The following is a 23,390-nucleotide window of genomic DNA, read 5'->3' as shown; positions in this document are numbered from 1 at the left end:
ATTGCTGATAGTAATATATATATATATACAGTATGTATGTATGTATGTATATTTTACATCTTTTCGGTGTCCGCTTGCTGCACTTATTCTGATACTACGTGCACTCATATACAGTGATCCCCGTTACCTGCAGTTTCAGTTGCCCCGCGGCCCGAAAATATTATGAAATCTCGTGCCGTCCCGCCCGGGACGTGAATCATCCCTTTGTCCAGCGTATGCACGCTATATAATTAATCCGCTACCCGCCCGTTCGTCACTTAGTGGCGTCGCGGTTACCAGATGATCGACTGTTGCGGTATTGCAGTGCTTGTGTTCAAGTAACATAAGCTAAACTTAATTTAAAAAAAAAAAAAATCTATACTTATTACTTATGAGGACCTGGGCGTTGCTCCTTAGTTTTCCTTTCTGCTGGTGGAGAGAGTGGGACTCGGAATGACTGCTCTTACCAGAAAACTTGTGGCAAAACTGTAGAAATTATAGGCATTAACTGTACATTTAATAGATTGGAGTACAAAATTGCTGCCTGCTTTAACAAATTTGTGTGAAGCAAATCATTGCCAGATGTTCAGTGAGCAGGTATATTGATGACAGATGTATTGTGAAAACGAAAGACCGGATCCTGCTATTTCGTGAAAGTGTGTAGAGCTGACAGTGAAGCATGTGTTCATGTCTACACGTTTGTCTCACTGTATAGAGAGATGACTAACAGTCTCGCACTTAATGTCCTCTTTCAGAAATGGCGTGGTGGACTCTGGCAGTTCTGCTGCTGTCTCTCTCCATAGTCTGCTGTGCGGAATCCATCCAGGAGTTCACATCCAGCACCCTCATCAATAACGTGGTGCAGGACCCCCTCACAGGCCACATCTATGTGGGAGCCATCAATGCCATCTACCAATTGGACTCCTTGCTCAAGCAGGAGAAGAAAGTAGAGACTGGTCCCAAGAGGGACAGCCGCCACTGCACACCCCCCATCCAGTCCTGCCACGATGCCAAGATGACAGACAACACCAACAAGCTGTTGCTAGTGCACCCGTCTAACGGCTCGCTCATCGTGTGTGGAAGCCTCTTCAAGGGCATCTGCTCCCTGCGGAAACTCGGCAGCATTGACCACCTGATCTACTGTAACGACAGCAAGGGTGAAAAGGCTTATGTGGTCAGCAGTGAGGAGACGGTGTCTGTAGTAGGAGTGATGTCAACCTTCACCAAAGAGAATGATACATTTGATGTGTTTGTCGTGGGGAAAGGCTACGGAAGCCAGGGCAACATGAAGCTTATCAGCACCCGCATCCTGCAGGACTTTGGCAATTGGGATGTGTTTGAGGACATTGTTGAGGCTCCTGCTGTTCAGGTCACCGCATTTGTCAAGAAGTACAGGCACAATTTTCGCTACTTATTCAAGGAAAGTGGCTTCATCTACTTCCTCTTCACCCGCACAAGAGGGGGGCTACATAACAAAAACTATACCTTCATCTCCCGCCTTTGTGAGGATGATCACCATTACTATTCCTACATGGAACTGCAGCTCAGCTGTGGCCCCAACAACATGTACAACAAGGCACAGGCCGCCTTTGTCTCCTCCCCTGGGGAGGAACTGGCCCGAAACCTGAGCGCATCCAGTCAGTACGGCCAAGTGCGGTCGCAGGACAAGATTCTGTTCGTAGTGTCCAGCACCGATGAAGACAAGCCCCGTTCGGGGCTCTGCATGTACCCCCTGAGATATATCAACCAACGAATTATGGAAATCATCAGTGCCTGCTATACAAAAAATGGGAAAATTGGAAACAAAGTAGCTGTTGATTCTCCGTACACAACCTCAGCAAATCTATTATGTTCAGTATCAGTCCGTGTAAGTAGCGCTCCGTTTCAAACATGACATTAGCAATGTTTTCAGAAGTGTCTTGAGGTTCTGTAAAGTCGGAACAGTGAAATGGGATAGCTCACCTTAAGGTTTATTGTCTTTATTAGAATTTTCTAAAAGTGAAAACCTGAGTATCCCCTCTTGCACACTTGACAAAGTGATTGTATGAGGAAGCTGACGTTAAAGACTTCTCTCTCTGTGCCCATCAGCAAGACACGCTGACAAAGTACAAATGTAGTGCTGATTTCCTGCCTTCACCGCTGGCCAGCACACCAGGCTTTGCGCTGGCTGCCCAAGCTGTCCACACCACCAGAGACCTGCTCATGGCTGTCGCCGTTGCTGTGGAGGCTGAGCACACGGTGGCCTTTCTGGGAACCAGCAATGGGAAGGTGTACCACGTGAGTACAGCAGCAGAGGGTGTACGGTATCTGAGAGCAGTCCCAGGTACCAGTGTGGTCAAACTCATTTTCATAGGAAAGAAAATGGTGTGAAACTAGAACACAGGTAAACTTCCAGGTACACCTGTCCAGCACACCAGAGGTGTACCGAACTGTCACTGGACCCAGCTCTGGTGAGGCAGTGAACAAACACCTGCTATTCGACAGAAACCACAGGCATCTGTACGTCACCACAGGAAAAAAGGTACCGTCTTGGGAAGTGGACTGTATTTGTACTCTGTGTAAGACGCTTGATGCTGGATATCCTTGGCTCTGTGTCAGATCTCAATGGTACCAGTGGAGGAATGTGATATGATGAAGGACTGCAAGTCTTGCATGGACCTCAAGTATCCCTACTGTGGCTGGTGTGCCTTGGAGGGCAGGTAAGCACTCAGTTCACACCCAGTTAGCAGTGAGATATTCACTACTTTCTACACAACAGTTTGCTCCTACTGCTTTCTGCATGAATGGCTCCTTTGTCTAAGGCATAATAAATGCAGACAGTCCTATTTAACAACACGCCACATTTCACGTATCCATATTTTAATTAAATAAATGGTTTGATCAAAGTCATTGATGGAAAAAGTATGTGAACTTCTAGGGTAATGACATGCTGAAAAGAGGGTAATTGGAGTCTGCAGTCAATGCATTGGGTGTTCCAGTCGACTGAGGTGTGAGTTTGGCCTGCCCTGCCGTAAAAAAAAAAAAATACACACGGTTTTTAGTACCTGCTCTTCACAGCACAATTCAGTTGAAATACAATAGCCTGATCAAGCCTACATAAGAAAAATACTGAACAAGAGCTGTGTTTGTGGGAGGTTACCATGGAAGAAAGCAGTGCTCTCCAGAAAGACATTACTGCCCATCTCACCTTTGCTGTCAGCCGGGTGTTCACAGCTGGAACAACATTATGTGGACAGGTGAAACAAATCTGACCTTTTCTGGTAACTGTATACAGTATTATTTTTAGAGAAAGCCAAACACTGCATACCCACATCAGTAGCCAATCCTGTGATCTAAAAAAAGGGGTTTTCAAACTGGGGTCCGGAAGAGGGAGTTAGGGGGTCCGCGGAAAACTTGACAGAAAAAAATATTACAGTAATATAATTTTTTACGTAATCTACGTATAGTTTCGTGATTTATGAGTGATTCCTTGTAACGTGTTTATCCCAAAATGCTTTGCGCTCTTTACATTTTGCACTTTTGCGCACGTGGCGCGTGCTAAGAAGCTGCGCACGACTGGCGAAGCCTTATTGTTACCAGCTACTAAAGACATTGTCAGGGAGTTATTGGGAGAGGGAGCAGCACGAAAAGTAGAGTGCGTGCTTGTGTCAGACAATAACGCAGTGAGCAGATGCATAGGTGACATGGCCAACAATATTGCTTTGCAGCTTTTACAACAAGTGCAGGCCAACGAGTACTGTGGCGCGCGGCGCTCTGGGTTCGGATGGGGCGAAAAAGGACGCGCAGGCAGCGTTCAGGAAGAACGTTTTACTAGAACACCGGCATACGGGGAAATGATGCTCGCGATCCGAGGGCCCCATTTCCTCAAGAACCTGCACCTCATTTTATTTTTTTTTTTCTTTTTCTTACGGATCAGAATGGGTCACCAGCCTACCCAAAGGTGTCTGACTCCACACACTGTCCAAAGCGACAGGAACTAATATCTCCATTCATCATTTCCGATAATTAAAATCTTTATTCAATAAATAAATCCTGAAAAGCTGCCATGCCAAAAATAAAATTAAATAAAACAGTAAGATCAGTAAGTCCAACAAATATGAGAGAAAAGAAAAAAAACGCATGGCAGAACCTTTAACACACTAAAAAAAAAAAAAAACCTGCACCTCAAGCCCCCCTTCCCAGCCTGCTTTTTTTTTTCAAACTTTATTTAATAAAGTTATCAATAATACATACAACCAAAACAATACATTAAAATCCACAATCAAACAAATCCAACACTGTTTTCCTACAGTTGGTCAACAAAATCACAAAGCAACCATCCATCTTCCTCCGCTTTTATCCGGGGCCGGGTCGCGGGGGCAGCAGTCCGAGCAGAGTACTCCAGACCTCCCTCTCCCCGCACACCTCCTCCAGTTCCTCTGGGGGAACCCCAAGGCGTTCCCAGGCCAGCCGGGAGACATAGTCTCTCCAACGTGTCCTGGGTCTGCCCCGAGGCCTCCTCCCAGTGGGACAAGCCCGGAGCACCTCCCCAGGGAGGCGTCCAGGAGGCATCCGGAACAGATGCCCGAGCCACCTCAACTGGCTCCTCTCGATGCGGAGGAGCAGCGGCTCTACTCCGAGCTCCTCCCGGGTGACTGAGCTCCTCACCCTATCCCTAAGGGTGCGCCCAGCCACTCTGCGGAGGAAACTCATTTCTGCCGCTTGTATCCGCGATCTCATTCTTTCGGTCATGATCCAGAGTTCATGACCATAGGTGAGGGTAGGAACGTAGATCGACCGGTAAATTGAGAGCTTCGCCTTACGACTCAGCTCCCTCCTCACCACAACAGACCGGTACAATGACCGCATTACTGCGGACGCCGCACCGATCCGTCTGTTGACCTGCCGCTCCATTTTTCCCTCACTCGTGAACAAGACCCCGAGATACTTAAACTCCTCCACTTGAGGGAGCAACTCCCCCCTAACCCGGAGGGGGCAATCCACCTTTTTCCGACTGAGAACCATGGCCTCGGATTTGGAGGTGCTGATTCTCATCCCCGCCGCTTCGCACTCGGCTGCAAACCTCCCAAGTGCACGCTGCAAGTCTTGATTTGATGAAGCCAACAGGACCACATCGTCCGCAAAAAGCAGAGACGAGATCCTGCGGCCACCAAAACAGACACCCTCTGTTCCCTGACTGCGCCTAGAAATTCTGTGCATGAAGATAATGAACAGGATTGGTGACAAAGGGCAGCCCTGGCGGAGTCCAACATGCACCGGGAACAGGTCTGACTTACTGCCGGCAATGCGAACCAAGCTCCTGCTCCGGTCATACACGGAACAAACAGCCCGTAGCAGCGAGCCCTGAACCCCATAATCCCGAAGTACCTCCCACAGGATGCCACGAGGGACACGGTCAAATGCCTTCTCCAGGTCCACAAAACACATATGGACTGATTGGGCAAACTCCCACGAACCCTCCAACACCCTAGTGAGGGTATAGAGCTGGTCCAGTGTTCCACGGCCAGGGCGAAAACCGCATTGCTCCTCCTGAATCCGAGGTTCGACTATCGGTCGGATTCTCCTTTCCAGTACCCTGGCATAGACTTTCCCAGGGAGGCTAAGGAGTGTGATCCCCCTGTAGTTGGAACACAATCTCCGGTCCCCCTTCTTAAAAAGAGGGACCACCACCCCGGTCTGCCAGTCCAGAGGCACCGTTCCCGAACTCCACGCGATGCTGCAGAGGCGTGTCAGCCAAGACAGCCCCACAACATCCAGAGACTTGAGAAACTCGGGGCGGATCTCATCCACCCCCGGAGCCTTGCCACCGAGGAGTTTTTTGACTACCTCAGCAACTTCAGCCAGGGTAATGGACGAGTCCCCCTCCGAGTCCCCAGCCTCAGCTTCCTCTACGGAAGGCGTGTCGGAGGGATTGAGGAGATCCTCAAAGTACTCCTTCCACCGCCCGAGAACATCCTCAGCTGAGGTCAGCAGCGCACCACTTCCACTGTAAACAGTGTTCGTGGAACACCGCTTCCCCCCTCTGAGTCGCCGGACGGTTTGCCAGAATCTCTTTGAGGCCGACCGAAAGTCTTCCTCCATGGCCTCACCGAACTCCTCCCAAGCCCGAGTTTTTGCCGCGGCGACTGCCAGAGCCGCGCTCCGTTTGGCCCGTCGGTACCTGTCAGCTGCTTCAGGAGTCCCATGAGCCAGCCAGGCCCGATAGAACTCCTTCTTCAGCTTGACGGCATCCCTTACTTCCGGTGTCCACCACCGTGTTCGGGGATTGCCGCCGCGACAGGCACCGGAGACCTTATGGCCGCAGCTCCGAACAGCCGCACCGACAATGGAGGAGCGGAACATAGTCCATTCAGACTCGATGTCCCCCACCTCCCTCGGGACCTGGTTGAAGCTCTGTCGGAGGTGGGAGTTGAAGACCTCTCTGACAGGGGCCTCCGCCAAACGTTCCCAACAGACCCTCACTATGCGTTTGGGCCTGCCAGGTCTGTCCAGCTTTTTCCCCCGCCATCGAATCCAACTCACCACCAGGTGGTGATCAGTTGACAGCTCAGCCCCTCTCTTCACCCGAGTGTCCAAGACATATGGCCGAAGGTCAGAAGAAACGACTACAAAGTCGATCATCGACCTCCGACCTAGGGTGTCCTGGTGCCAAGTGCACTGGTGGACACCCTTATGCATGAACATGGTGTTCGTTATGGATAAACCGCGACTAGCACAGAAATCCAATAACAACTCACCGCTCGGGTTCAGATCAGGGAGGCCGTTCCTCCCAATCACGCCCCTCCAGGTATCACTGTCGCTGCCCACGTGGGCGTTAAAGTCCCCCAGTAGAACGACAGAGTCCCCAGTGGGAGCGCTTTCCAGCACGCCCCCCAGGGACTCTAAAAAGGCCGGGTACTCTACACTGCCGCTAGGCGCATAAGCACAAACGACAGTGAGAGACCGTTCCCTGACCCGAAGGCGTAGGGAGATGACCCTCTCATTCACCGGGGTAGACTCCAACACATGGCGGCTGAACTGGGGGGCTATTAATAAGCCCACACCAGCCCGCCACCTCTCACCTTGGGCAACGCCAGAATAGTGGAGAGTCCACCCTCGATCGAGTAGAGTGGTTCCAGAACCCAAGCTGTGAGTGGAAGTGAGCCCGACTATATCTAGACGGTATCTCTCAACTTCCCACACCAGCTCAGGCTCCTTCCCCGCCAGTGAGGTGACATTCCAAGTCCCAAAAACCAGAGTTGGCGCCCGAGGTTTGGGTCGGCCGGGCACTCGGCCCCGACCACCGCCCAAATCACAACGCACCGGCCCCTTATGGTTTCTCCGGCAGGTGGTGAGCCCACCGAAGAGCGGCTCCACGTTGTGGCTTCGGGCTGAGCCCGGCCAGGCCCCGTGGGCATAGACCTGGCCACCAGGCGCTCGCATGCGAGCCCCCCCCCCAGGCCTGGCTCCAGGGTGGGGCCCCGGTGACCCCATACCGGGCGGGGTAAACGGACGCCTTGATTTTTTTTTTGTCATAAGGGGTTTTTGAACCGCGCTTTGTCTCGTCTGTCATCCAGGACCTGTCTGCCATGGGAGACCCTACCAGGGGCATGTAGCCCCAGACAACATAGCTCCTGGACTCATTCAGGCACTCAAACCCCTCCACCACGATAAGGTGGCGGTTCACGGAGGAGCACAAAGCAACCATTACATAAAATACATTGTCAAGACAAAGTCTTTCCCATAACAATCCCCTTTCTGGCTTCAAAGAATATAACTGACCCATGTCTTCCCCACACCAACATACCCAAAAGGACTGTCCCAGCCTGCTTAGCGCCACCAGGTTGGTTTGGTTCGGTTTGGTTGTTTTTTTTCCCCCCCCTCCCCTCATTGGAAAACAGAGACACCCCTTTATTATCCCCTCAAGTCCCCCCAAGGGTTGCACTCTTTATTCACATTTTCCCCATAATGCAACTATTTACAATAAATGGATTCCCTGCTGGAGGATGTGGTGGTGCAGCGTGTTTGGCTGGGTCTCACTCTCTGGTGGGTCTGGGGTTTGAGTCCCGCTTGGGGTGCCTTCCAACTGACTGGAGTCCAGAGTAATGGCTGAATAAAGGTTGTATCTGGGGACACTTCTGGAGTTACGATGCGTGAACGGTTACGCCATGGATGGTCTGAAGAGATCTCGGGCAAAGTGGATCTGGAAGAGGTGGGTTTTCAGAGCCTTCTTGAAAACAGATGGAGTTTCTGTAGTCCTGAGTGACAGGGGAGGGTCATGCCACCACAACGGACCCAGAACCGAGAACCTCCGAGCTTTGCCTTTCGTGCGCGGGACCACCAAGCGAGCAGAAGTAGATGAAAGAAGGGGCCCGGCTGGGGTGTGCCGGTTGATCAAGTCCTGTAAATAGCCGGGAGCAGTTCTACTGATGATGCATTTGCACACAGTAACCGGGGTTTTGAATCTGATACGGGCAGCTATAGGAGGCCAGCGTGGAGAGGCGAGTAGAGGAGATAGATGGGAGCGCTTTGGCAAATCAAACACAAGTCGTGCAGCAGCATTCTGCAGAAGCTGCAGAGGTTTGACGGGATTAGCCGGAAGGCCACACAGAAGAGAGTTGCAGTAGTCCAGACGGGAAGCCAGCATGGCCTGCACAAGGAGTTGGGCGGAGTCACTAGTGAGGTAGGGACGGATCCTAGGAATATTTTTGCAGGATGTGTCTGCAGGACCGGCTTGTGGCTTCAACATGTTGAGAGAATGACAGGCTCGCATCAGTCGTAACTCCCAGACTCTCAGCAAAGGAGCGAGGCGAAATGAGTGAGGTGTCCAGTTTGAGCAAGAGGTCGTGACAGGAGGGCAGGCCAGCTGAGGGGTAAAGAATCTCTGTTTTGGAGAGGTTGAGTTGGAGGCGGTGATCATACATCCGTGAAGAGATGTCCGACAGGCAGGCAGCAATGCGTACGGAGACGTGTGACGCACCAGGTGGAAAGGAGAGGAAGAGCTGGGTATCGTCGGCACAGCAGTGGTATTTGAAACCACGGGAGGCTATGATCGGACCCGGGGGGAGGGGGTGTAGACGGAGAAAAGAAGAGGACCGAGCCCTGCGGAACACCGGTTGAGAGAGGCAGAGGAGAAGAACGAGCGCTCCGCCAGACCGCTTGATAGGACCTGCCAGAGAGGTAGGACTCAAACCCTGTGAGTGCCGCACCTGTGATCCCAAGCCGGTTAAGAGGGGAGAGTAGAACCCGGTGATTTTCGGCGTCGAATGCCACAGACAGTTCGAGGAGGATGAGGACCGAGGAGAGGGCGGCAGCTCTAGCAGCTTGGAGAGCGTCAGATACCGCCAGAAGGGCGGTCTCGGTGGAGTGACCAACGTTGAAACCAGACTGACAACCATCAAGGAGATGGCTCCGGCTGAGTTGATCACAGGCTGCCCGCTCAAGGGTTTTTTTTGGACAGGAAGGAGAGGAGAGAGACCGGTCTGTAATTTTGAACCGGACTGGAGTCCAGGGAGGATTTCTTTAGCAGAGGCGAAATGAGATAGAGCACTTTTGAAGGCAGCCGGGAAACAGCCAGAGGAGAGTGAGGAGATGAAGGAGGAGAGTTGCGGGGAAATGTTCTGAAGGAGTGATGATGGGACCGGATCAAGCGAGCAGGTGGTGGCTCGGCGCAACATCAGGAGGTCAGCGACTTCAGATTCGGAGAGCGGCTTGAAGTTGGAGAGGACAGCTTTGCAGGGAGGTCCAGCGCGAACCGGGCAGGTTGATGGTGAGAATTTACCAGTGATCGCTTCGACTTTGTCTCAGACAAAACAAAGCAAAGTCTTCAGCGGTGAGAGAAGGGGGGAGGAGGTGGCGGGGGACACAGAAGGGATGAGAAGGTGGCAAAGAGAGTGTGTGGGGTGTTTTTTTGGATGCAGAATGTATTTTGTTGTGGAAGAAGGAGGTTTTAGCTGAAGAGACAGCAAACTGAAAAGCAGCTAAGAGTGACTGGTAAGCATCCAGGTCCGACGGACTTTTAGACTTACGCCATCTTCGCTCTGCCGCCCGCACTTTGGTCCTGTTAGCGCGTGACACATCAGACAGCCACGGGGTAGCAATGGGGCGTGCCGGTCTAGAAGACACGGGCAGAGAGAGTCGAGGGTGGAAGACAGGGCAGAGAGGAAAGCGTTAGTGGCATCATCTGTAGATAGAGCTGAGAATTGTGGAGCAGAAGGGAGAGCGGCCAGAGTAGCAGAGGCAAAGCAGGAAGGTGAGAGAGATTTTAAGTTGCGGTGAAGGGCGACAACGGGTGCAGAGAAGAGACGAAGAGTTAGCAGTGAGGGACGGCTGAAAGGAAATGAAGAAGTGGTCAGAGACATGCAGCGGCGTGACAGAGAGAACAGGACAGATAGATAGATAGATATACTTTATTGATCCCACACGGGAAATTATTATGTTACAGCAGCAGAACACAAGTCAGATAAATACTTGCAATATATATTTAAAAAAAACATATAAAACAAGTGGAAAAATACAAGATAAAAATATATGTGCAATTATGTATACTGTTGGAAAAATAAAAGAATAAAAAGTATATTAAATAAATTAAAACAGTATGTAGTGCAACAGTAAAGTGCAAGTTGTACAAAACGGTAATACAATCAGTAACAAGATGAACTAACAATAGTGCTGAATAGTTCATCTGTCACACAGAGGTGAGCTGTTGTACAAAGTTATTGCGAACGGTAGGAATGATTTCCTGAACCGTTCTTTACGGCAGCGGAGCTGAATGAGTCTTTTTGAAAATGAGCTACGCTGTCTCTGCAGCGTGCTGTGCAGTGGGTGGGAAGGAGTGTCCATGATGGAGAGCAGTTTGTTCAGTGACCTCCTATTCCTCACTGACTCAAACGTCTCCATGTTCTGTCCAATGATGCTGCCGGCCTTACGGATGAGCTTGTTCACCCTGCCTGCATCTCTGGCGTTGATGCTGCTCCCCCAGCAGACCACGGCAAAGTATATGGCGCTCGCAACAACAGACTGGTAGAAGATCTCCAGCATCTTGCTGCACACATTGAAAGATCTGAGCTTCCTCAGAAAATAGAGTCTGCCCATTCTCTTCTTGTACACAGCATCAGTGTGGTCCCTCCAGTCCAGACTGCTGTTCAAGTGGACACCTAAGTACTTGTATTTCTGAACAGTCTCAACCTCCTCCCCCAGGATCTTTATGGGTCTGACTGCAGTTCTTGTCTTCCTAAAGTCGACGACCATCTCCTTGGTCTTCTTGACATTTAGGAGCAGATGATTCCTGCTGCACCACTCCACAAAGTTATCCACCAGGTGCCTATACTCCAACTCCTGTCCATCTCTAATACACCCCACCACTGCAGAGTCGTCAGAGAACTTCTGCAAGTGGCATGATTCAGTATCATACTGAAAATCAGAGGTGTACAGAGTGAACAGGAATGGTGACAGAACAGCTCCCTGTGTTGCTAACTAAAACATCAGACAGGAAGCTCCCCAGCCGTACAAACTGAGGCCTGCCTGACAGATAGTCGGAGATCCAGGAGACCGTAGATGCACTGACACCCATCCCCAGCAGCTTCTCACTCAACAAAAGAGGTTGGATGGTATTAAAGGCACTGGAGAAGTCAAAAAACATGATCCTCACAGTGCTGCCACTACCATCCAAGTGTGAATGAGCTCGATGCAGCAGATTAGCAACGGCATCATCCACACCCACATGAGGCCGATAGGCAAACTGAAGAGGGTCCAGACTAGATTTAACCTGTGGTCTCAGTTGTATCAGCACCAGTCTCTCCAGTACCTTCATAACATGTGACGTTAGAGCAACTTGTCTGAAGTCACTGGGGCCAGATGGGATGGCTATCTTTGGCACCGGTACTAAACAAGATGTCTTCCATAGCACCGGAATCCTTTCCTGCAACAGACTCAGGTTGAAGATGTGTTGCAGGATGCCAGACAGCTGGGCCGCACAGGACCTCAGGACCCGGGGGCTGATGTGATCCGGGCCTGCAGCCTTGCCTTGGTGGAGTCTCTCCAGCTGTCTTCTCACTTGGCCAATGGTCACATTCATAGGGGTTGGAGTTGAGGGATTGTGGTCAGATGTACACTGTGGGGGGTGGGAGTGGGTACGATGCAAGGCATTAGAGGGTGACGAAGAGGGTGTGAAGACTGGTCCGGTGTGGAAAACAGCCACAGGAAAACGCAAGGTTAAGACAGTTGCCCGCTTTGCGAGTAGCATGGGATTGGGAGAGATCAAAGGACTGCAGTCAGCAGCCAACATCATCATGTATGACCCTTCCTCATGCAGGCATGAGAAGGCAGTGGCAACAGGGGTCCTCCGTAGGCAAGATGCAAAGGGGCAACGACACAAGCTTCAGCTGACTGCATGGGCAGGGCTCGTTTGGGATTTGAACCCAGGACCTCTCGCACCCTAAGTGAGAATTGTGCCCCTAGACCAGGGGTGTCCAAACTTTTTGCAAAGGGGGCCAGATTTGATGTGGTAAAATGTGGGGGGCCGACCTTGGCTGACGTTCTTTACATAGAACAACAATATATTTAAACAAATTTTAGCAAGCCATTCTGTGTTTCACATTTGCCTTATTATTTTAATTTCAACAATCTTAAGCATGTCTTTTTGTTCATTTGAAACATGCATATCACATGCAATTGAATATTCACTTAACTTTTTTTTCTTAAACAGAAGTAATTGTACTCTTGAGTGCAAATTACATTTGAAACATGAAATATATCACCATGGCTGTTCAATGTTCACAGAACTTTTGAATAAAATAACAGAGAAATGAGCAAGCAATAGACATATCCACAAGTGCAGGGCTCATTTGAAATATGACATATCAGTAAATATAAATGTTGATTGAACTTTTAAAAGTTTATTCTGGAGTGAAAACTGACAACTTGTCTGAATTTATGACTGATTTTGATCTTAACAAAAATTAATTCAGAGACTTATTGTAAATGACAAATGACTTGTCTGCATTAATGTGACGGGTGATACTGAGATCTGGACTGCAGCACAAAGGCCAGGTCTGGCTCAAAGGCAGTGGTATTGATGCGCAAGGTGTCTCGCAGGTGAGAGTCCGTTAGCCGTGTCCTCACACGGCTCTTATTTAAGTTCATAACCGAGAATGTCTTCTCACACAAATACGTCGACCCAAACAAGCTTAGCATTTTCTTAGCAAACGCTCGAATCTCTTGAAACCTGTCCTTATCCAGCTGTCGGTAAAAGTTGGCAAGAGAAAGCTGCTGGTGCCAACTGCGGCTCTCGGCGTCACACTGCAGCTCAATGAGCTCCAGCTGCAAATGGTCTGGAACATCATCTGTGTCCACGGAAAAAGGTGAGGAAAAAAAAGCGATCTCCTTCTCGATAGCTGCAAAATCCCGAAAGCGTTGTCTGAACTCTTCAGCCAGAGATGAAATATCTGATGCGTACCTCCTCGTTTGCGCACTGACATTGCTCTGTGGGAATCTGGTCATGATTTCTTGCAGCGCTGAAAAGTGTGCAGTATTGGGTTGGGTCTGCGACAGGTGTCTTTCAAACAGTTTCAGCTTGGTTCCAAAGGCTTTGATGTGTGAATTTAGTTGGCTTATGACTGCGTCTGGTCCCTGGAGACTGGTGTTGAGGACATTAAGGTGCTTTCTAACATCAACTAGAAAACCCAAATCAGCCAGCCACATAGGGTCACTTAGTTCTTGCATAGGTTGTCCCTTTTCAGCCAAAAACTCACCGATTTGCTGCCTAAGAGAGTAGAAGCGCGACAGTGCAGAACCCCGACTGAGCCATCGCACGTCAGTGTAATAGACAACATCTCCATATTCCGCATGAATCTCGCTTAGAAACTGTTGAAACTGACGGTGGCATAGCGCTCTGGAGCGGATATAGTTAATAGTTTTTATCACCGGTTTCATAACATGTTCGTATTGGAGATGTTTGGCACACAGAACTTGCTGATGAATGATGCAATGGAGTTTTACAGCTTTACCCCCTTCTTCACTTACTTTGTTACTTATTAGTGTTGCTAATCCACTTCGTTCGCCAGTCATGGATGGTGCGCCATCCGTAATAATCCCAGAAATTTTATTCCACGGGAGTTTCATGTCATCCACGGCAGCGCAAACAGAAGAGAATAAATCTGTTCCTCTCGTTTGGGTTTTCAGGCTCTGGAGGTCAAGTAGTTCTTCAGTAACGTTCATTTCATTGTCCACTCCCCTCAAAAAAATAAGTAACTGAGCAGTGTCCGAGGCGTCTGTGCTTTCGTCGCAAGCCAGCGAAAAAAAGTCAAACTCCTTTCCTCTGACTCTCAATTGTCTTTTGATGTCTGATGACACTTCTTCAATCCTGCGTGCCACAGTGTTACGTGCCAGGCAGACTTTGGCAAACTCTTGCTGCTTCTCAGGACAGATTTTCTTCACCATAGTCATCATGCAGTCTTTGATAAATTCACCCTCAGTGAAAGGTTTGGAATGCTTTGCGATCAGCGCTGCTACCTCGTAACTAGCCTTTGTGGCGTTCTCATTTGACTCTCGGGCTCTTGCAAAATACTGCTGCTGTGAGATTAAACTAGCTTCAAGCTGCTTCAATTTCTCGCTGCGTTCCTTCCCTGTAATCTTGTCGTACATGTCAGCGTGTCTCGTTTGGTAATGTCGCTTGACATTGTACTTTTTAAAAACAGCCACTGTCTCTTTGCAAATGAGGCAGACACAGTTGTTGCGTATTTCAGTGAAGAAATAGTCCAATTTCCATCCATCCTTGAAGCGTCGACCCTCGCAGTCAACTTTCCTTTTTTTGTTCATTGTCGCCATTTTAGAAAATTGGCGGCAAAGGGTCACACGGGGTGATGTCGCGTAGAGTGCTGCTGCCCTACAGTGGGTAAATGAGGAACAGCATTTAGTGTGCAAGCTGCTTCATATGCTGGTAACAGTACTGCTGCCCAGTGTTCCCTCTAAGCTGCGCGCGTGCGCAATTGCGCACAACGTGCGGGCCAGACGTTACTGATTTTATGACAGAGGCCGAGGGCCGGATGAAATTTGACCACGGGCCGCATTTGGCCCCCGGGCCGGACTTTGGACATGTCTGCCCTAGACCAACAAGCCCCCCTGATGGCCTCGCTCGACTTTGCTTTTCGAGCCACCACATGTTACCGAACCCTTTCTTCAATTGTTGATCTATTTATTTATTTTTAAGCCCGGCGTCTTCCAAACGTAACATTTTCCTTGGCCCACCCGCTGGGCGGAGACGCTTCAAGGCGACGTAGTCCGCGCACTCTCGTTCGTTTCTCTGCGAGCTGGAGGCGACCTCGCGGCGCGCCCGACTCCGCACGGGAAGGCTGCGCATCGACAGATTTTTGCAGTTCTACAGCCCGCGGCCATACCACCCTGAATACTCCCGATCTCCGAAGCTAAGTAGGGTCGGGTCTGGTTAGTACTGGGAAGGGAGACCTCCTGGGAATACCAGGTGTTGTAAGCTCTTTTTTTTTCCTGTCTTTTTTAAAAATTGATTTCATTATTCATTTCCTTATCTATTCACTTATTTATTTATTTAATGATTAATTTTCATTTTATTTTCCCCCTCTGTTTTGTTTCGCACGCGAGGAACCGCTCTCCGCCTCCGCTCACTTTTTCAGGCTCCGAGTCGGGGTCCCCACCTGGAAGTGCGCTCATTGTCTGGAAACAGTCCTCCTTCGCTGCTTCGTCTGTGTAGCAGGATTTCACTGCATTTGAACTCCCCCCGCGTTAAACACTCTTGTTACCCCAGGAGTTTATTCGCAACTGTTCATTCTTCTCTAGCCTGCCAGGTCTAATTGGGAAGAACGTTTGACCAAAGCCAGACGCAAAATGGGTTTGTGGAGGCCAAGGTCCCTCTCCGTATTAGGGAAAACACTGGCACTGAAGGTGGACATCCTCCCCATATTGCTCTACCTTGTGCAGGTGTACCCCTTACCCCACACGATCCGGAAAGGCCTTACAAATGATGTTTTTGACTTCGTCTTGAGGGGCAGGTATGAGAACGTGAGCAAGGATGTCATGTACCTTCCAAAGGAGGATGGAGGGAAGGATGTGCCTGACATTCCTCTTAAACTGGATTGTCTCTTCCTCTCCCAGTTATGTAACCGACTGGCAGCTCCGACTGAGCATCCCCACCAGGACTTTGTGCGTCTTTCGCTGGCCCTTCCGGTGCGCCAGTTGGTGAAGTCCTGGTCCAACACCGGGCCTAATGCCAAGACACGGCCCGCCCATTACAGCCACGCTGTAAAGTGGAGTAAGACCACGGTGGCCAGGGTTGAGGCAGAGTCCTTCCTTAAGCACAGGGCCTTGTATAAGGCTTTGGTTGAGAGGAGAGGAACTTAAGTTCTTTTGGGGCTCAAGCTCCAGGTCACTTGGTCCAGGGTTCAGCCAAAGGGGCTTGACCACCATCTGCAATATTTGAACTGGCGTTGTTTACACAATAAGGTGCCCAGTCAAAGTACTGTTGTACAGGCACAAATTGACCAGCCACCCACTCTGCCCACGACTCCAGTGTGGCCAGAGTGAAACTCACGCACATGCTCTTTGGGACTGCAAGCAGGTGCGGGAGATCTGGTGTTTTGGTGACTCACCAGTGCAGGAAGATCAATCTGCAGATGGTTTTCACATACGACCAAGTCTTGAGGGGATGGTCCCTGGCTCTCAGAAGGCAGCAGCCACCCGGACATGGCTGATAGTTAGCATGGCCAAGCAAATGCTCTGGAACGCAAGAACCCAGCTGGTCCAGAGAGCGGTAGACTTGGGCATCCAGGATGTGTATCAGAACATCCAGGCTGACCTAACTTTTAGGATGGAGAAAGATGTCACTTAGTGGGGATACTTAGAAGCCAAAGAGAGGTGGAAGGGCTTCTTTTGGCTGTGACCCCACAGGAAGTCCAGGGGCAGGTTGCACACCAAAGACCACAGGACATCAATACCTCTGTCTTAGAGGAGGCAAGACCAAACATGGATGCACAAGGCAGCATCGATCATGGGGAGGATGCGGGGCAGATGATATCAAGACGGGCAGGGAAGGAAAGGTGTAGGGAACAAAAACTTAAGGTGAGATGGCCAGGCGCCACTGACTGTAAGGAGTGGACCTCTGTTAATAATGATTTGAGAGGGATTTTAAATGGTTTGAAGGGTACGGCTGAGTCTAAGATAAATCAGTTGGGTGAGATTATATATGACTATGGGGAGAAGAGATTTGGGGTGTTTGAGAAGAAGCGTAAAGGTGAGCAGAGTAGGTTAAAGTCAAGAAGGCAGATGGAAATTGAGAGGTTGATTCAGGAAAGAAGACACCTAAAAAAGCTTTGGAAACGAGCAGATGAGGAAGGTAGAAGTGGTATTAATATCTTGCAGGAAGAATTGAAACGTAGATTGGTAGTGTTGAGGAGAGCGGAAAAGCTTAGACTGAGGAGAAAGAAGAAGGAACAGGCTAGGGTGGCATTCTTTAAGGACCCATTTAAATTTGTGAAGTCCTTGCTTGAGCAAGAGAAGTCTGGGTGTTTAGATGTTCCAAGAAGGGAGTTGGAGAGCTATCTGCGGGAAATGCACACCGATGGTGAAAGTGAGAGGGTTTTTGAGGTACCTGCAGACATTCCTCCACTAGGGGAGATTGTGGTACAAATGGATGTGTGTCCTCCAAGGTTGAAAGAAGTACAAGAGGTGGTATGGCGTGCAAGGGCAGCATCTGCTCCAGGACCCAATGGGGTTCCTTACCGGGTGTACAAAGGTGCCCCAGACATCTTAAAGTTTTTGTGGAAGCAGATGGTGGTCGTATGGAAAAAAGGTATTATTCCAAAGGAATGGCGGCGAGCAGGAGGAGTGTTTATACCCAAAGAGAAAGATGCGGTAGATATAGGGCAATTCAGGCCAATATGCCTTCTTAACGTTGAAGGGAAAATATTTTTCACTGTTGTGGCGCAGAGGTTATCTGCATATTTGTTGGTCAACAATTCAATTGACACCTCTGTGCAGAAGGCAGGAATTTCGGGTTTTTCAGATTGTTTAGAGCATTGCAGTATGATTTGGCATCAGATAAAGGAGGCCAAGTTGGACGGTAAAGACCTCCATGTGATCTTCCTGGACTTGGCAAATGCCTTTGGCTCAGTGCCGCATGTTTTGCTGTGGAGGGCATTTGATTTCTTTAAAGTCCCAGAGTGTATTACGAGACTGGTTAAGGTGTATTTTGAAGACATTAAGTTTTATTTCTGTACCAAGCAATACACCACATCTTGGCAGCAGCTGGGGATTGGTATAATGGCCGGATGCACAATCTCGCCTCTGGCTTTTACCATGGCTATGGAGGTGTTAATAAGGGCGTCGAGATGGGTGGTTGGGGGTATGAGGCTGAAGGATGGTCCTCACCTTCCACCAATCAGAGCGTATATGGATGATATGACTCTGATTACTACTACTGTCCCATGTACTCGTCGCTTATTAACGAAGTTGAATGGAAATCTAAAACTGGCCGGATTGAAAATTAAACCTAGTAAGTGTAGGAGTTTGTCGATAGTTAAAGGAAAGTTATCACGGGAGAATTTCCAGATTGATGGGGAAAAGATTCCATCAGTGGCTGAAAGGCCAATTAAGAGCTTGGGTCGCTGGTATGATTCCTCATTTAGCGACAAGGAGCAGGTCAAAGATTAAGGGAGGATGTTGTACTGGCAATTAATAGGATTGATAAATCTTTTTTGCCAGGGAAGCTGAAGGTTTGGTGCCTTCAGTTTGGTTTATTGCCTCGTATTAGATGGCCGCTAACTATATACGAGGTCTGTATGTCAGAGGTTGAAAGACTGGAAAGGGTTATGAGCAAAGCTATTAGGAGATGGTTGGGGGTTCCTCATTGTTTGAGCAGTGTGGCTTTGTACGGAAATGGGGTCTTGGAACTACCACTGACTAGCCTCGTGGAAGAATTCAAGTGTGCCAAGGTTGGTTTGGAATTAACACTGTCAAGCTCAAGAGACCCAGTGGTGAGATCGGTTCCTGTAAGTTTAAAAAAAGGACGTAAGTGGGATCCACGGGAAGCTGTTGCGCAAGCACAGACAGCGCTTGAGCACAGAGATGTGGTTGGTCAGGTGCAGGTAGGTAGGGCGGGGCTCGGTGCCGGCGATCGAATAAAGTTGTGGAGTAAAGCTAAGTTACCGGAGAGGAGAAAGATGGTGATTGGTTTTATTCGCGAACAGGAAGAGGAGGCAAGGCGGGTAACTGCGACGTCACATGGTGTGCAAGGGCGATGTTTGGCTTGGGAGCATGTGGAGAAGCGGAAGATCAGCTGGCGTGATCTGTGGGCGATGGACGCCGGTTGTATTAAGTTTCTCATCGGAGCCACCTACAATGTTCTCCCTACTCCGCAGAATCTTAATCGCTGGGTAGGTACGGAGCCGACTTGCAGCTTGTGCGGTGGTGTAGCCTCTTTGAGGCACATTCTATCTGCATGTAAGGTTAGTTTATCTCAGGGAAGATATACTTGGAGGCATAATGAAGTGTTAAGATCCTTGGCATGCTTGTTGGAGAACAAGCGGGTTGAAGTTAATTCACTCCCGCAGTATGGAAGAAATAAGCTTATTTCTTTCGTGCGGGAGGGGGAGAGTGTTATAAGTCACGCGCGTGGTCGTGGTGATACGAGTTTTAAATGGGGTGAAGTGCGTGACTGGAAGTTGTTGGCGGACGTGGGAAAACAACTGCAGATGCCGCAGTGCATTGCGATCACGGCGTTGAGACCCGATATTGTGCTGTACTCCGAGGGCGCACGGATAGTGTACTTCATTGAATTAACAATACCCTTCGAAGACTCATTGGAAGATGCCTTTGAGAGGAAGAAATTGAAGTACACTGAGTTGGCTGGTGAGGTGAGGGAGCGAGGCTGGCAGTGCGTTATTAGACCAGTGGAGATCGGTACTAGAGGGTTTGTTGCAAAATCAACCACGTCGCTGCTGTTGGAGTTTGGTTTTAGGGGTCAGTCGTTAAGAGCAGCCATTAAAGGCTTGTCAGAGGTAGCAGAAAGATCTAGTCAGTGGTTGTGGATGAGAAGGCACCAGGGTGTTTGGGGGAAGCACACTTGAGTGGGGAGTACTCACCTAGGTGAACATCAATGGTTTGAGTTTTGTTGTCACCTCCATATGCTGGTATGGTGTATTGGTTGGTTGTTGGTGGTTGGGGTGGGTTTTTTGTGGGTGGAGTCGCTGGGATGGCACTGTGGGCATGGAGGGGGGTGGGTCTGGGACGCCAGATCTCGCCGTTGAGCCTTCTGGAGGTGTAGTGGGCTCAATTCAATGAAACATCAATGAAGGAAGGTGCCCACTTGACAACCCCAACGAAGTGCACGCGGTGGCTCCCGGCAAGGAGGATGGTGTTTGCCCATGATATTTTTTTTTTTGTGAAGGGAATTGTTTGGTTTTGGGAGGGATGGAATATTGTGGCATGGTTGGTTTCTCTAGCCCCCTTGGTTTTTGGCACGAGGGGTTGAACATCTTTCCCTGTGTATTATTGTATGTTTATTGAATAAAGATTTTAATTACCTGAAATTATGAATAGAGAAATTTAATCCTGTAGAGTTTAACAGTGTGTGAAATCAGACACCTTTGGTGGGCTGGTGATCTGTTCTGATCTGTGAAAAAAGAAAAAAAAAAAGAAGAAAAAACTTCATTGTAACCTTCAGCTAACATTAATGTAACAATAACCCAACCATTACTAAACCCTAAGCCCTAACCAGTACTAACTCCTAACCCTCACCCCACAACACCTAACCGTAACCCTAATCCCTAACCCTACCCATTACTAAACATTTACCCTCACCCCAAACACCTATCTGGAACCCTAAACATTACTGTAGCCTAACCTACCTTAATTTAAGCCTAACCATAATCAAACCGTAACCCTAACCAAACCATATTCTAAGCTTAGCTTAATTGTAACTTTAACCTAAGGCAAACGCTACCCTAACCTAAACATTACTAAACCTTAACCCTCACCCCAAACACCTATCTGGAGCCCTCAACATTAAGCCCTAACCATTGCTATAGCCTAACCTACCCTAATGTAACCCTATCCATAAACTGCTGGAAGAATCATCGGCACACCCCCCTCAGCTCTCCAAGAACTGCACTCGTCCAGAGTCAGTAAAAGGGCAAGCAAAATCATTCTAGACCCCTCACATCCAGGCCACTTCTGCTTTGAACCTTTGCCATCTGGCCGGCGCTACAGAGCACTGAACACCAGGACACCCAGGCACAAGAAAAGTTTCTTTCCACAGGCCATCTACCTCATGAACAGCTAAATCCCCCCTAGAGAGTAAACCAGTGCAATACACAACGCTATTTATATTTATAAGTATTTATCACATCATATCTCTTACTCACACTCCCTTGCATTTGTATAGAACATACCTGTACATACATACAATGTCTAATGACTATTTTTGTATATTGGGTACTTAATATATTTATATATTTTTTATCCTTCATTCACATATTCTATCTTCTCATCTGTCTTGTCACTGTCAGTCTGTCTGTGCTATGGAAGTTTCTGTCACCAAGACAAATTCCTTGTATGTGTGAACATACTTGGCAGTAAAGCTCGTTCTGATTCTGATTCTGATCAAACTGTCACCCTAACCAAACCCTATTCTAGCCTAACCTTAACTTAATTGTTGTCACGTCCCCTGCAGCCGGCACATCGGCACACAGGCAACACCTGCCGTTTCCTAATGGGAACGGCAATAAAGAGGGAAGCCGAGGAAGCCCAGATGTGGAACCTTGTTTTGCCTCCTTTGTTTCCCTTGAGCCGTGCTTCAGTGAACCTATGCCGACATCGACCTTTGCCTGTGCATTCCCGACCACGTTCTTTGCCTTGCCTTTTGTACTATGTTTGCTGATCTCCTAACCCACGCCTCTCCCTCGACTTTGCTTTCTGGATTCTGATTTGGCTTCATTAAATATCGGTGTACGATAACTCTGCACTTGAGTCCGTCCTTGCTAAGCGCAACCATGACAATTTTAACCTTAACATAAGGCTAAAGCTACCCTAACCTAACCATTACTAACTCCAAACCCCTAACTGTAAACCTAAACCCTAACCCTACCAATTACGAAATATTAACCCTTACCCCAAACACCTAACCAGAACCCTAAACATTAAGCCTTAAGCATTACTATACCGGGGGTGCGGTGGCGCAGTGGGTTGGACCACAGTCCTGCTCTTCAGTGGGTCTGGGGTTCGAATCCCGCTTGGGGTGCCTTGCGGCGGACTGGCGTCCCGTCCTGGGTGTGTCCCCTCCCCCTCCGGCCTTACGCCCTGTGTTGCCGGGTTAGGCTCCGGTTCCCCGTGACCCCGTAAGGGACAAGCGGTTCTGAAAGTGTGTGTGTGTGTGTGTGTGTGTGTGTGCGCGCATTACTATACCAGAGGGTGCAGTGGCGCAGTGGTGCAGTGGGTTGGACCGCAGTCCTACTCTCCGGTGTGTCTGGGGTTCGAGTCCCACTTGGGGTGCCTTGCGGCGGACTGGCGTCCTGTCCTGGGTGTGTCCCCTTCCCCCTCCGGCCTTATGCCCTGTGTTGCCGGGTTGGCTCCGGTTCCCCGTGACCCTGTCAGGGACGAGCGGTTCTGAAAATGTGTGTGTGTGCATTACTATACCCTGACCTACCCAAATGCAACCATAACCAAACTCTATTCTAATCTTGAAGTGAAGTAATAAAGTAAATGAGAACATTTATCCTGCCTGGAATAGGGTCACTGGGACCTACCCCTGGGGCTAGGCCTGGGGTTAGTTTTCCTAGGCGAGCACCTGGTGGCTGGGCAGCCCACGTAACCCGGCTCAGCCTTCAGGCAACATGGGGAGGGCCATGTGGGCCCACCACCCACAAGGTTCAACATGGGGGTTGGGTGCGCTGTATATCAGGTAGCAGGAATGGGCAGGGTGGTGCCCACTGAAGTACCTTGAATGGACCTATGTAGGGAGGGCTGAGCTTCTTGGATGGTAACTGCAGCTTGATGTCTCAGATGGACAACCACACTCTCTGCCCGGGGAGGAAGGAAAGGGCGCGGCAGCGCCGATCAGCCTGTTGCTTCATCCGTCACATGCTCTGTTGGAGGTGCTCCCATACAGCACACCAAGCCTGTTCGCTGCCATGATGCCGGGCATTATGCACATACTCAGCCCAGGGCAGGAACCGGGACCACTGATGTTGTCTGCAGCAACAATAGCTTCTGAGGAAACAGCAAAGATCCTCATGGAGCTGCTCTACCTGGCCATTGGCATCAAGGTGGTACCTTGATGTGAGACTCACCGACACCCCCAGCTTGCGCCAATGCCCTCCAGACCCTGGAGGTTAATTGGGGGACCTGTCCGATACTATGTCTTCTGGGAGACCATAGAGCCGAAAGACATGGTGGAACAAGGCCTCCGT

The 23,390-nt window shown here is 49.4% G+C and overlaps 1 protein-coding gene and 1 pseudogene across 1 annotated transcript; both read left to right on the top strand.

The window, feature by feature from the left end:
- Positions 1-273: 273 nt before the first annotated feature.
- Positions 274-2,682, top strand: LOC114910199 (plexin-B2-like). The gene is made up of 5 exons (XM_029250355.1): positions 274-295; positions 735-1,850; positions 2,072-2,256; positions 2,375-2,500; positions 2,578-2,682. Exons 1-5 carry the CDS (start codon positions 280-282, stop codon positions 2,680-2,682), a joined length of 1,548 nt encoding a protein of 515 aa, XP_029106188.1. The 5' UTR covers positions 274-279.
- A 12,657-nt stretch (positions 2,683-15,339) lies between these two features.
- Positions 15,340-15,448, top strand: LOC114910288 (uncharacterized; annotated as a pseudogene).
- The last annotated feature ends 7,942 nt before the right edge of the window (positions 15,449-23,390 follow it).

This window comes from Scleropages formosus, chromosome 3 (genome assembly GCF_900964775.1).
Source record: "Scleropages formosus chromosome 3, fSclFor1.1, whole genome shotgun sequence".
In the NCBI taxonomy this organism is placed as follows: domain Eukaryota; kingdom Metazoa; phylum Chordata; class Actinopteri; order Osteoglossiformes; family Osteoglossidae; genus Scleropages; species Scleropages formosus.
The sequence above is the reverse complement of the archived record's forward strand: the minus strand, read 5'-3'. Positions and strand labels throughout refer to the sequence as shown.